The sequence below is a fragment of the Hydra vulgaris genome, chromosome 13 (genome assembly GCF_038396675.1).
Source record: "Hydra vulgaris chromosome 13, alternate assembly HydraT2T_AEP".
Lineage (NCBI taxonomy): Eukaryota > Metazoa > Cnidaria > Hydrozoa > Anthoathecata > Hydridae > Hydra > Hydra vulgaris.
Genome location: NC_088932.1, coordinates 16,455,218 through 16,470,435, shown reverse-complemented (window position 1 = coordinate 16,470,435; position 15,218 = coordinate 16,455,218). Strand labels below are relative to the sequence as shown.

At 28.9% G+C, this 15,218-nt stretch overlaps 1 protein-coding gene across 4 annotated transcripts; it reads right to left on the bottom strand.

Annotated features, from left to right (window-relative positions):
* Nucleotides 1-1,400: 1,400 nt before the first annotated feature.
* LOC136089210 (uncharacterized) lies at nucleotides 1,401-9,664 on the bottom strand. 4 transcript variants are annotated; one of them, XR_010642859.1, is made up of 4 exons: nucleotides 9,543-9,664; nucleotides 9,251-9,332; nucleotides 1,612-1,709; nucleotides 1,401-1,518 (listed from the first exon to the last, which is right to left on the bottom strand). XR_010642859.1 is itself a non-coding variant. In XM_065814954.1 (3 exons), exons 1-2 carry the CDS (start codon nucleotides 6,741-6,743, stop codon nucleotides 4,644-4,646), a joined length of 1,935 nt encoding a protein of 644 aa, XP_065671026.1. In that variant the 5' UTR covers nucleotides 6,744-6,756; the 3' UTR covers nucleotides 1,401-1,518; nucleotides 1,612-4,643. The 4 variants fall into 4 exon arrangements, 1 of the variants encoding a protein (XP_065671026.1); XM_065814954.1 differs by lacking the exons at nucleotides 9,251-9,332; nucleotides 9,543-9,664 and adding an exon at nucleotides 4,857-6,756 and having other exon boundaries at nucleotides 1,612-4,691; XR_010642858.1 differs by lacking the exons at nucleotides 1,401-1,518; nucleotides 1,612-1,709 and adding an exon at nucleotides 7,562-7,742.
* Nucleotides 9,665-15,218: the final 5,554 nt, after the last annotated feature.

The following is a 15,218-nucleotide window of genomic DNA, read 5'->3' as shown; positions in this document are numbered from 1 at the left end:
ATAGAACACTTTTACGCATCATGCAAACTTAAGTTTGTTAATATGCCAAATGAGGTGGCCTTGCAAAAAATTTGGATGGCGGAGGCCTGGGAACAAAAAGCCCTAAAGCGTTTGCTCCCCCCCTTCCCTGCCCAAACGTGAGGGAAATAAATAGAAAAATTTTTAACTTTAACATTTAAAACTAAATTTAAATTTATCGACAGATTTTAATTTTTGTAGAAAAATATTGTAAATTACAAAAAAGTTATGACCATGCAAAATTTCCTCTCATTTTGGGGGTCGAGAGGGTAAGCGTTTTAAGGCTTTTGTTCACAGGCCTCCGCCATACCGATATTTTGCAAGGCCTCCTCATTTGGCATTGGTATAAACAAACTTAATTTATGAGTTTGCACGATGTATGAAAGTGTCCTATCTGGAACATCAAAAAATTCTGAGGGCGCCCATACATGTGTGTGCATAGAGGAAAACTATACCCTCTACTACATATACCATACATATTTTTATGTTGGCAAACTAGAATCTTTAGTCAGAATGTAACTTTTCTATTGACTAGCAGAAAGCAACCCGTAATACGGGTTACGGTCGGTCTATTACTTAATTTACAGTGGCTGTTTTCCACAATTTAAAGTTGCGAAACCTTAACTAATACTATGTAAGAAAAACGCCTTTAAATTAAAAAATTAAGCCATCTGCAAAATTCAAATAAATTAATTTACCAATTAGTTAACGTTATTTGAGTAATTTAAAACTGACATAGGTCATATCAGTGTATGGCAGAACCATTTTCCTAGACATTACAAAGCTCAACACAGTACGTTTTTAGTTACTGACACAAAATAATAACACTTCATCATGCTTTAAATTGACGAAAAAGTAAAGCTAAATTCTTTTATATCATGAACTTTAATTAATAAGATTAATATGATGTATACTTTGACACTAATAAAAGACAGTATATTGACAATATATTTGAAGTATATTTTCTCATATATTTTGACACTAATAAAGGACCTCCCCTCCTCGTTTTTGCCTTAATGGTGGCCAGGAGAATAAAGTTATTTTTTTTAAGAGTAATCAAGTTTTTGATAAAGACTTTTTACCAAAATAATAAAATGTAAAACAATGATTTACATTTTAAAGAATTTTTTCTTTTTAATATATATAAGAATTTAAAATATATAAGAATTTTTTCTTTCCTCAAAAGTGTTGCAAATGCAAACTAAGCTAATTAATTAGTTCAACCCGTTATAAAATTTAAGTAACTTCGTATTTGACAAATGCGCAAAACTACAATATTCTCCATGTATTTAAAGGTTTTGAGTTTGTTTTTAGTTGCGACCCCTCTTTAAAAACATCTCTTAAGTTACGTACAACAAATTATTAGGCACAAAAAAGAGAAATTTAAAAAAAAATTGAACTAATTGCATATATTTATATCATTTTAACTGACAAAAAATTTACAATAAAAGGAAATCAGGGTATTTTTTTAAAAATCGTATAAATGCGTCAATCGTAAATCTTAAAGAAAAAAAAAAAGGAATTATAATACCGTAATTACAAAAAAATAAATAAAAATAAAAAAAACCACATAAAAACTCCAAATCGATTTACCTATTCATATTAACCTATGTTGACATGGCAGTTAATATAATCATTTATCGAAAATGTAACTATAAAATCTGTTTCCAAGTACAAAAGGATTAACAATACTAAAAAAAAATAAAAATCAAATTAAGATATAAATTGCATTTTTAGCAAAATGTTGTCTTGTTTAGTAAATAAATAAAAGCAGTAAGTTCCAATAATGAAACTACCAATTATTCATTTTTAACAATAGACACCAACGTGAAGGTAAGCCAAGCAGTCTATCAACAACACAAAACATCACAACAATAAAACATAACAATAGAATATTTACACCACACCCTTGATCCTAAAATTCAGCGAAAATAACAAACCAAATTAAAATATAAAAGACAAAATTAGAAAACCAATTTTAAGTTAACTATATTTATCTTTTTACTAAACATATAAATACATAAAAGTATATTTGCTTTTATATTCAATATTAGTTATTCAATTACTTCAAATTTAGGACATTAAAACGCCCTAGATTTAAAGATCAAGGTTGCATACTCTCTCATACACATTACGCTAAATATTAACAGATATTATGTGTTTCCAGAATAATTAAAAAAAGGCCAGACAACACAACCTAGCTCTAAAGCAGTAACACCGCCTGGCACTAAATACTGCCAAGTCACACCTCTGCTATAAGTACACCGCTTGGCTGGCAAGGTTATCAATCTTGCTCATCATAATGCTAAGTCACACCACTTTGAAAACATGGAAACAACATAATTTTAACATATATACAACTATAAACAAATATGGTTTTATATAACAAATATAAACACATTTTATAACAATATTAAATGACAGATATATTTATCAAAAACTATGAAAAAAAAAATTAAAATAATAAATAAAGTTATACGTACAAAATGTGCTCACAATCTACAAACAGTAAATTTTCGAAATGAAAATCTATAATGAATGAAAAATGAAAATGAAAAAGACTATAAATTATGAACATTAGAAAATATAATATTATTTGTGTAACACTTTCCACCTACCATACCTTGAATTTTTTCAAAATTGATAAACATCTCGTTTATCAATTTTGAAAAACAAACTATTAAATGCTTGTTTTTTTTTTAATTAAGTTCTTGAACATGCAACATATAGTTGACCATGAGAGAAACACGGTTTTTTGAGGTATACCCCAACTCTATCAAATGTTTGACCTTGACTTTTATTAATTGTCATTGAATAAGCCAATCTGACAGGAAACTGACGACGTTTCAGAACAAAAGGTAAATTAGAATCTGATGGAGCCAACTGAATTCGAGGAACAAAAACCCGTTTACCACCAAAAACACCTGTCAAAACCTCTGCATCAATATAATTATTTTGAAGAGCACTAACTTTCATTCGAGTACCATTGCATAGCCTAGCTTTGAGATCTAAATTCCTAAGTAGCATAATTACACAACCAATTTTTAATTTTAAACAATGAGGTGGCATACCTGAAGGAGTTAAGCTGTTCAAAAACTCAACAGGAAAGTTATTTCTTTCATTAAGTTCATCAGTATCAATTTGATCAGCACTTAAATAAATTTTGACCTCACCCGGCAGACATTCAAGCACTTCTTCATTGATTGATAATGAATCAACATTAGTTGGTGTTAAAATCACGCGCTTAGAATAATCATTTTGATCAGCATCTCCAAAAATCTTTTCAACAATCGATTCATTTTCTCTAATAATGCACTGATTTGGTATTTCAATGCATCCTTTAAAAGGATCCTCCTCTTTGAAAGGCATTGTTCCACTACCAAGTTTTAATAGCCATTGGGAAAATTCTCTTTCCCCATCATGTACTCTCATATTTTCAGTTAATGTAAATTTCTGCACCCATCGCCACTGTAAGGAACATTTTATACACGATTCTACAATTTCAGCTGGTTGTCCTCTTTTTACAACAGGCAGTATTTGCCTGAAGTCACCACCAAAAAGAATGACTTTTCCTCCAAATGGAAAGTTGTTGTTGCAAACATCTTTTAACAATCTATCAATTGCATTTAAGGCATGTTTAGGTATCATGGATGTTTCATCAAGCAAAAACAAACTAACTTGTTTTAAAAAATGTCCATGTATAGAGTTAGGGGTTACATTACATGTGGTGTTATCCAATATTGGGACAGGAATTTTGAATAAACCATGCAATGTAGATCCATTTGTAAGAAGAGTTGCTGCTATGCCAGTTCATGCAGCTGTAGCAGATTTAAAACCCCTACTTATGGTTTCAGCAACCAAATAGTTATATGTAAACGTTTTTCCACTACCAGCTGGTCCATCCATAAAAAACAATCTGGAATGTTGATTTTCTACACTTGGTTGCTCGTTCAATGCAGCAAGGACAGCATTACTTACATTTAATTGATTGACATTAAGAAGCGGTCTCATTCTATTAGCTTCCTCAATTGATTGCTGAACATTATCATTTAAATTTTCTAGATTTAAATCTATGAATTCATCAACAACAGGCAAATTATAATCAGATAGCGTTTTACCACTTTGAATATTAATCTTTTCGATTTGACGAAGAGTAGCTTGTTCAGCTAATATAAATGGAACTTGGCGATGAATGAAATCCTCCATCATAAAAGCTTTGTATGTATTCCAAAGATGCAAAGGGTCGTCAGGTTCACAAAAGGTTAAAATAACTGAAAACAGCTGTCTAATTTGCTTAGGCATTCGCGTTAAAACTGCCTCAGAAAGAGTATTCTGCCATTCAGTGTCATCTTGCAACAAACCTTTTAAAACACATGCTTCACGAAAGGTTTCAAGAACTATTCCATTAACAGTACGCAAATCCGCCCAAGATGTTGCTCCTTTTGCCTGCAAAAGTAACAATCTAAGAAAAAATAATTCTCCTGTTGGACTAACTTTATACATTCTTACTATCACCTTATTTCCACCTCTTTGTCTAACCTTCCATTTACAATGTTTATCATTAAATACAAAGTGATATGGAATGTCTACATATGAACAGCGATGTGCTCCTTCATTTTCAGAATTTAATTTAAACCATGCCGTAAAGTGTGTATCGCGTTGGGCAGCACGATCTAAAGCCACTTGTTCTTCTCCTTTTCTAAAATACACAATCTGATTTTCAGGAAGATGAACCTTAAGACGGATAATAGTGTGTGACATATGACTTATAGGAAACATAAATATTCGCTACAGTGCCTCAGGTGCACTAACATAACGACAATCTAAAAAGTATTTACTTCATTGTGATTAACCTGTTCATTTATAAAAACATTTGCACAATCATGCCCTTTGTATATGTATTTGTACAAATATTTAACAGCCTTTACAGACATGCAAGCTTCAACATTAATGTGGGCTTGATATTTCTTAGATAACCAAGGATTGTAAGGTACCACCCAACGGTTATCTACATTGTTGCCTTTAATATTGATAACCAACCCATCATCACAACGTCTATATTGTGGATAACCATTGTGAACGGCTACTGTGTTGGCATTAAATTCTTTAGGATAATTTTTGCTGCACACTCCATCTTTTATGCAAGGAGAATTAGGATTCAGTATCCCACATGGGCTGTGAATCATGCAAGTTTTAATAATATCATAAAGTTCACGATTAACAACCGGATCTGGAATTTCTGCACATATTAAATTATTGATATCCTGTGCTGTTTCAAGCTTATCATCATTGGCTAAATGAAGTAAAATGTGGGCATGCGGCAAACCACGCTTTTGAAACTCAATAACCTGAACATGTGTTACAACTTTACCTAATACACCATGTTTGAATATATCATTGAGGAGGTTATTTAACTTGAGTTTAAATACTCGAGTGACCAAATCAGGTCTATCATTTGCAGTCTGACCTGGATATAAATTTTCTGTTATTTCACGCCATTTTGGGTTGCAAGTAAAAGTAATAAAAAGATCTGGTTTACCATACTTTTTAATAATTGCCATAGCATCTTCAAAATTTTCTTTTAAAGCTCTAGGACTTCCTACATAAGATGATGGCAAAATAACTACTCGCCCTGGTCTAACATTACGTTCGTTCGCAATGTTATTAACATGTTCATGTAAGGCATCATACTGCTCGCTTCTCAGTTTATTTTGATTATTTCTGATAAAAGCAAGACGCTGGCCTTCAATTTTTACATATGCATCTACAGCATATTGCTGAAATAGTTTCTTGCCATAAAATAATGAACAGAAAAATTGCCGAACAGAAAGTCTATAATTGTAGAACTGAGATAGTGTAACATGATTTCTAACCAGTGTGGCACGCTCAGGGTTATGCACTAACTGATTATGCCAACCAGCACCACCTCTTGGGAAAAAGAGAGGATAAATCATAGGATCTAAGTTGGCTGACATACTTGATACAATTTTTAAAGGATGACCTCTTGGGTAAATAACAACTTCCCTGGAAGTTGGGGGAGCACCATCTTCGCCAACAAATACAACTGCAACTTCATCAGGTGAAGGTAGATTATAGCGACGCCTATCACCCCCTTCAAGTAAAGACATTTTTACAACAGAAGCTTGGCGACCTTCTATAGCCGCTTGACGAATTTCTTCATCTTCTACTTCAGCCATATTTTCAAATGCAAGAGCAAATGGACTTTGTTCAGTAATTATAGTTTGCAATTGAAACATTAAATCACGTAAACAAAGATAATTACCACGTTGTTGCATTCTAAAATTTACTGCTGCAAGTGGATCATATATATATAGTTGAGAATATATTGGTGGAATATCTTGATCTGGCCTAAGATTACCTAAACGATGATAAATCTGGCCACATATTTTAAAATATGGAGGCCCATGATTTATTGGTTGAACTACAGTTGCTTTAAAAGAAGCGAAAGAAAGACAGGCATTGTAATTTCGAATATGTTTTAAAAAATTAACATTAGCATTACGATCTACATAATTCCCTGTAAATAAATCCTGTAAAACTTGTGTAAATGGTGAAAGTGGAGGTAAAGCTACCTTACCATTATGGCAACATAGAAAATGTGTATCATCTGGAAATTTCTTAGCACCACAGTGCTGACAAATTTGATTCATTTCTCCTAAATAATTATAATCTGGAATAGCATTACTTCTTGCTATAGAATACATTCGTCCTTGTTGAACATTTTGGCGAAGATTAACTTCAACTCAATTTAGCCTATTTCTTTCATTTTGTAAATGATTAATTTCATCTCGCCTAAGTCTATTTCTTTCATTTCGTCTACGATTATTTTCAACATGCCTTATAGCACTTAAATCGTCTTGTAAATACATAATTTCATCTAGCCTATCATCCATTTCAATGTCATCATTATCATTAAACATATTTATCAAAGCAACACTAACTATTTCTTTGTTTTACTACTCTAAAGTTAACAATAAAATAAAAAAAATTAATAACTAAAAAAATCTTATTCGAAAAATTATAAAATAAAGAAACCAAATAAATGCAAAATAAAATTAATTTGCCATCATCAAAAGTAGTACACCTGTATTACTTAAGTTTATTTAATTAAAGTTAAGAAAAACCTGCAACCATATTAGCAAAGACTTATAAAAAAAAGTTAAAATTTATTTTGTTTCTAATAAAAAAAATTTAGAAAATAAACAAATATCCTTTTCTTTTAGAAAAAGTTAAGTGTTTCTAATAATATATATATATATATATATATATATATATATATATATATATATATATATATATATATATATATATATATATATATATATATATACATACATATATCCTTAGAGTCGCGGACAGCGTCATAGTTCATGTGTTGGGAGAAAACATTGAACAAAATGCATAATAAAACTTATAAATGCGTTATGTACAAAACAGGTTATTAACCCTCCCCCCCCCCCCCCCCAACACACAAAATATGACACTGCTTAAAATTAAATGATTGATATATATATATATATATATATATATATATATATATATATATATCGAACTATTTATTAGTGGAAACATATGAAATCCAAAATTTTTTTTATAACATATATAGTACATTTTATAAATAAATCTCTACAATTTCCTTGGTACAACAACTCGATCATGATTAATAACAACTCTGTAAACATGAATTTTCTAATAATCTAAATCTTAATAAATTATAAACAATTAAACTTAAATAAAAATGTATGAAAATGATTAATGGTATATTAAATATAGAAAAACAAACATAACTATAATAACTATAAGAATTATAGTAACTTATATTTTCAATATTAACATCTATAACACATTTAAAAGTACAATTTAAAAAAAGATTACAATAAACTAATTACTTAATAAAATTTTAAAAAGATTTTCTATTACCTATCAATTTAAGCTACTAAACATTATCTACCTAATGTCAACTTAAACATTTTCATAACCAAGTGTTTTCTTAAAGGTCATGACTTCATTAAGAAAACAATTTGTTAAGAAAAGTCTGGAAACTACTTAAAAACTAAGAAATAGTGTATTTTACAGAATACAGAATTGTAACTAATATCGAACAATAGGTATAACTATGCGCACTAATAATATTCACTGTGCTATTTCTGATAAAAGTCACTAATTTATGTTTCTGCTTGAAGAAATTATATTAATGTATTTATATTAAGAAACAAAAGCAGCGAGTTCTAGTAATGAAACTACCTATTAATCATTTTTAACAACAGACACTAACATAAAGATAATTCAAAGGTAACAACATTACACAAAAAATAATTAAAGATGTTATGTATTTTCAGAATAGTTATATTGGCTAGACTACACTTAGACCTAAAGCAGTAACACCACTTGACTGGTAAGGTTGACGAATCTTGCTCTAGATCTATATCTCAAATATATTGTGTGTTATAGTTATACTAACTATAAAACACAATTTTTTTAAATGTTATATAACATATAAAAACACCTCATTTAACAATCATGTACACATTAGATAAAATCAGGGATGCAGAGTACCAAAAAGGACTCCGGATTTGAAAGTCTCAAAAAGATTACTTTATCCTAGTTTTTGGTATACAGGAGCACTAAAAATATAAATAAGTTTATAGACTACTATTAGGTAAAAATTTAAGACTATTAGGTTAGAGGAACAATCATTTTATTAGCCCAGAATTCTTAGGTATTTTGGCGGCAATGACTCCTGGCTTATAAACATTAAGTTTCAAGTCATCAAATCTCATGAAATTATTATAGCAGATAATAAGTCAATAAACATGTTTAGAGCTTCTGGACACTACAGACTTGGAAAAAGTAGATACAAAAAGCTGGAGTCTTTTTGGGACTTCGCATCCCTGGATAAAATACATTTCATACTATTATAAAAACACATTTATATAAACACATTTATAAAACAACTATATATATCACTACATACTTGTATTTATCAAACTACATATATCATCTCATACACATATTTATCAAAAACTTTTTAACTTTGAGCATAAGATAAACATGTAAGCAAACCTTTAACAGCTATAAAACGACATTTATTAGCATAAATTATTTTTAATGTAACAAAGAATGCAGACTACAATTTACAACATTGTAATGAAAAAGATGAAACCATTAAAGAACAAAATTATAAATTTCAAATAAATACATATTCAGATACCTTAAAATGAAGCATAACACAACATTCTTTTGACAATTTCCAGAAGAATTTTTTTTTATTTTTCTATTCCTTATTATTTTTCCTAAGAATATAAAATATATAATATAGATATAGAGCAATATAAAATTGATTGAAATAAACGCAAACTTATGTATATAAACTTACATGAACATAAACAACAATCTTATTCTATTTAACTTTCATATTAAACACATAAATAAAATTTTATACTCATTATTCTTTCTACAAAAAATAATCTTAATCTATAAATAAGAAAATGAATTGAACTTACTAAAAAAGCCATCAGCTCCTCTTAATTGCTCCAGAAAATAAAACAATACTTGCTTAAAATGTTCTAAAAAGACTAACGACAAAACTGAAACAGTTTACTTAAACAGAAATTTTAGTTATAAACTTCTTGTAAAAAATGAAAACAGGCTACAAAAATTAGAAAAATAAAAACAACCAACAACAAACAAACGATTATTTGAATTTTCTATTTTAAACAATGAACAACATCAATTCTTTTCGAAAATAATAATATATCAGCTCTAATTTGCTTGCTTGCTTGCTTGCGAAAGACCGCATGGCAAATGTAACCGCGCATAAAAAAGTCTAGAAACTACTTAAAAACTAAGAAATGGTGTATTTTACAGAATACAGAACCGTCATTAACAACACTAACATTAGGCGTAACTATGCGCACTATTCATTACCGTATTCATATATAAGATTAGCTGGTTAATTGTGATAAACTAGAAAATCGAAGTACGTACTTTTAAATTGAACCCTCCCCCCCCCTCCTCCCATATGCTTTCGTACGCTTTTTGAAGACCTCCCCCTCCCCCCTATGAGCGTACGTACTTTATGGACGACCCCCTATTATTATTATTATTGTTATTACTGCTATTATTATTGTTATTATTGTTGTAGTTATTATTGTTATAATGTTGATAGTTGGTAGAGCCGTAATGAGAACGATTTTATTTTGGTACCAAAATATATTTTGGTACCAAAACTGCAAATTTTACGCAAGTAGCCCAGCCGGCTTAGCTATTTGTTTACAACATATGTAAAGAAATAGTGAAGCTTGAAAATTGGTCTTTGATTTCAAAACATCATTAGTTTAGTTTTAATGTACAGGAACCATTTTAAAACGAATTTCTAATAACAATTTTGGTATATATTGACCAATGTTCATTTGGCTAAAAGTGAAATTCTTTTTAATAAAGATTTTATTCTGATGAAGTTACAAAATTAATCACAACAACTGAAATTATGGTTTTATTTAACAGAGAATGAAATAATCAATAAAACTTTCCAACATGAAAAACTGTCAAAAATTATGTTATTGATTCTTAAAAATACTTCTTATGATCACAAAAATTCACATGATGCTTCTCAAGTAAAAGCACTAGTTAGCATATCAATCCTTGCGGCGAACCTGACATCACTTTAACTAACTATACGGCTATTATTATGATATGGGGGCAAATATTTCGCTTAAAAATGGTGAAAGGATGCTGCGAATTTGATTGTTTAACTAATGTTAAAAGTCGATCCGAGTTTTTATATTTTGCCTGCTGATCCAAAGAGAAGAAGATTGTGGCTTAATGCTATATCAAAAAATTTATCCTTCATAAAGACACTCAATAAAATTCTAACACAGCATTATCACTATCTTATATTTTCAATTAATCCTATCTATTTTTCTAAAATATAACAGCTTTTAGTTTTCCCTTATTCTAAACCCATTCAGTTATCTCTTCTTCTACTCCCTACCCTTTTGTTCCATATATGTACATATTTGTATGAAACTGAGTGTGCATTGTGTGTATGTATGTGTGTACGTATAATGTGTTTACTTATTTATATGTGTTTATTTACATATATGTATGTGTGAGATTGTGTATATGTATGTATTGTGTGTATGTGTATATGTTTGTATATGCATATTTGTATGCATATATACGTATGTATGTATGTATGTTTGTATGTATGTATGTATGTATGTATGTATGTATGTATGTATGTATGTATGTATGTATGTATGTATGTATGTATGTATGTATGTATGTATGTATGTATGTATGTATGTATGTATGTATGTATGTATGTATGTATGTATGTATGTATGTATGTATGTATGTATGTATGTATGTATGTATGTATGTATGTATGTATACATGTATATATGTATGTATGTATGTATGTATGTATGTATGTATGTATGTATGTATGTATGTATGTATGTATGTATGTATGTATGTATGTATGTATGTATGTATGTATGTATGTATGTATGTATGTATGTATGTATGTATGTATGTATGTATGTATGTATGTATGTATGTATGTATGTATGTATGTATGTATGTGTGTATGAAATCGAGTGTAGGGGAGAAATACTCCTATTCAATTACACAAACCCGTATTTGCGTCCCGCATAAAATATAAATTTGTGATTATTTTACACTAAGTCATTGTTAAACATCAGGCATTGTAAACATGAGGCGCAATTTAAAATAACTTTTATGTCAATTATTACAAAACTCTAATATGAGTTTTAAACTTTGTTTATTTAAAATTAATAAGAAAGTTTTTTTTGTCTATTTTTTTTTTGAAACAAAATTTTGTTTTATTTTTGAAGATGTTACAATAATAAAGATATTTTTGAAGAATATTTATAAAAGCAACTTTTAAAAACAATACTTATTTTATTTTAAAATCCTACTAGATTCTCTTTTTCATGATAATTTTTTAGCAAAAAAATAAATAAATGATAAACTACTTGTATTAAATTAGAATTTAATACAAGTAATTTATTTTTTTATTTATAGCAACGCCGTTTGCGTGAAAGTATTTTAATAAACCATTTTTTATTATTACCATTATTTTAAGGGATCTTCAAAAAAAAAGGAATTTTGATGACCTGTTCGAAAATATAGGCAATCCAGAAAATCAATTAATATATTATCCAGTTACAACGTTATTTATGCTGACACTTTGTTTATTTTTAAGATGCCAGGTCAACTTTAAAAGTAAACGAATTGTCAGCATAAATAACATTGTATCCGTTACTGGGAAACCTGTTTTAACATATTCTAAAAAAACTACATTTAGATTTATTAATCAGAAATAAGGCTGAAAGGATCTATCCTTAAATATTTAAACTAAAATATAATTCCAAACGTTATATTTTAACTAAATATTTATCAAATATTTCTGTTAAAAATAATTGTTGATTTAGTTGGAACATGTCTTAATTGTTTATCAAAGTTATATCTTTCCCATGAAATTGAATTGAATGAGGCTAGTTTGCATTTTTTTGCAAATATTTTTTCTGCAAAAGACCCTGCAGAGTACAATTTTTTTCTTTTTCTTTTTTAAGATAATCGATATACTGAGAGGTTTAAATTATTTGATTTGTTTTTTAACAGATAAATAAGGCACAGCCATAAAAGATTTTATATCTGAATACCACTAAAATAACAACTATATCTAAAGATATATATTATAAATAGACCTTTCCTCCTCCTTCTTAGATACGTCGTTTTCACAACAGCAATTACGGCAGTATGCATAGTCTACGGTTCAATCAAACATTTTAAATAAACGTTGTTCAAAAAAATTAGGTAATATTTTGCTATCAAGTTCAATTATTTTTAAATTTCATTTATATTTTGTGTAGAAAAACTATGACAATAAACGTCAACACTTTTAATTTTTAGTAATTAAACAAAACATTTATTAACATTATAATTTTTAAGTCGAAGATCTTTAAGTACAAATCTACATTACTACAAATTATTCCAACAAAAACAATGTTTAAAAATTTTACAGAAAAATTTATCTTTCTTTTATCCAAAACGGAACTTAAATTTTAATAAGAAAAGTTAAGAAAATGAATGAGAGAACTTTTACGAAAATTAATTAGATAAGTTTAAATTATTTTTCTTCTTAACCACCAACCGTACGAATCTGAAGATATTTAAAAATATATATATATTCGGTTGCAGTAATTTGTAATTAATTTCATTAGAATGTCTCTTTTCAAATTATTAAGCAATATTGTCGCCTAAGAAAGCAAAGGTGTCAATAGTTACCGGGGAGCAAAAAAAAGTTCGAGCATTAAAGATTAATCAGCAATTTGTCTTTCTGTAAATTTTTTTTTAAACTTTAACCCTACCCTAAAGGAGGTAGAACCTTTGCCTTATATAAAACTAGCACTCATAACTGAAGGCTGCAACATAATGGTTTCATTTCAACCTATAATGGAGATGGCATATTTGCTCTTTAAGGCAACAATATGTTCCAATTTTTAGGCAGTGAGACAGAAAATCCGGGTAACTCTTGAAAAATCAGATTCCACACAAATTAGAAGACAATAAGCAAATACGATATTACAATGTAATTCTAATTCAATAATTTTGTAAAAAATTGAAATCACAAAAATTGCGCATATTAATAATAAGAAACAAATGAGAGAATATGCATATTTCAAAACAATTAAAAATGTCCAATAGAGGTGAGCAGGGTTCCTAAAGATTAAAAGGTTTTCAGACCCCAATGACCAAGGTTGGGGTCAAACACGTTTGATCATATACAAAAACAAATACGTAAGTTCTAGATTTCCAAAGACAAATTCAAATACAAATATATGCAATTAGCGTTTCCCAAATACAAATATTTAGGTTAAAAAATATATAAAGATTTTTTCAAGACAAGACTGAAAAAATGGTCCACTAAATAGAAAAATGAAAACAAGTCTTCTAAAAAAGATTCCTTAAAAACAAGTTTTTAGTTTACTTTAATGTTTAATATCAAAGCACCTCTTGGTATTTCCAAAAAAAAAAAAAAATACACTGATTAACCTTCGTTATGGAACTGCAAATACATTTCAATCTAACGGGTGATGCAGAAGTTATCGGACAAAATAAAAACGTCAATAACTTATTTATAAATAAAAAAACAAACTACTATTATATTTTTTTTAAATAAAGCATTTATCTTTTAATAAAAATATATTATTTTTTATATGAAAAAACACCACCATCTGCAATTGATCTCAATTTTGCTCTGACGCCTTTCATATGCGACTGTAAAAAGTTTAAATCAATTTATTGTAGTTTTAGTTTAATGCGATCAATCAAAACTTGCTCTGTTGAAGCTTGCCAATCTCCCTTGTAAACCTTTTGTGCCAAATGTCCCCAAAAATTTTCAATTGGTCGTGCTTGAGGCACATTTGGGGGATTGGATTCTTTATCAACGTAATAAACATATTGGTCCATCCAACTTAGAGAATCTTTAGAATAATGTGAACTTGCTAAATCTGGCCAAAATAAATAGTTAAAGTCTCCATGATACTTGTGAATAAATGGAAGAAGTCGTTTTTCTAAACATTCATTAATATAGATTGATGAATTGATCGCTACAGCCTTGGGAGTGCGAAACAATGGCTTGGACATACCACAGTTAGATATGGCTATCCACATTAATAATTTTTTGAAAATTTCTCTTTTCCTATAAAACGAATATTTCCTATAAACGAATATATCCAGAATTTCCAGGCATGTTGTCCCCTGCAAAACAAAAGTATTTTTCGTCGTCGATGACTAGAAGCAATTTTGTGTTATAGAGTTGGTTAACTAGTTTCCTGCTTCTTTTCTTTGCCTTTATTTGTTGTTCTATAGTGTATTTTAAAGTCTTTTCACGTTTTCTATATTTAATATTCATTTTTTTTAACTGACGACCAATTGTCGATTGATTTACGCCGAATTTAATATCTATTTTTCTCTGACTGACCCCTTTTCGATTGTTGACAAGTCTCGTTAATTCAGCTTTCTTTTCTCTAATCCAGAATGTCGGACGACCAGGATGCTTTCTATCAGAAAACGATTGAACAGTTTCAAGTCATTTTAGGTTATCATATATTGTACTTCGAGCAAATCCTTCTTTTTCAAAATGA

Coding starts and splice junctions, on each gene's coding strand:
- LOC136089210 (XM_065814954.1), bottom strand. CDS start 6,743: ATGTATTCTATAGCAAGAAGTAATGCTATTCCAGATTATAATTATTTA. Junction 4,692..4,856: donor AACAGGTTAATCACAATGAA/GTAAATACTTTT, acceptor AAGTGGCTTTAG/ATCGTGCTGCCCAACGCGAT.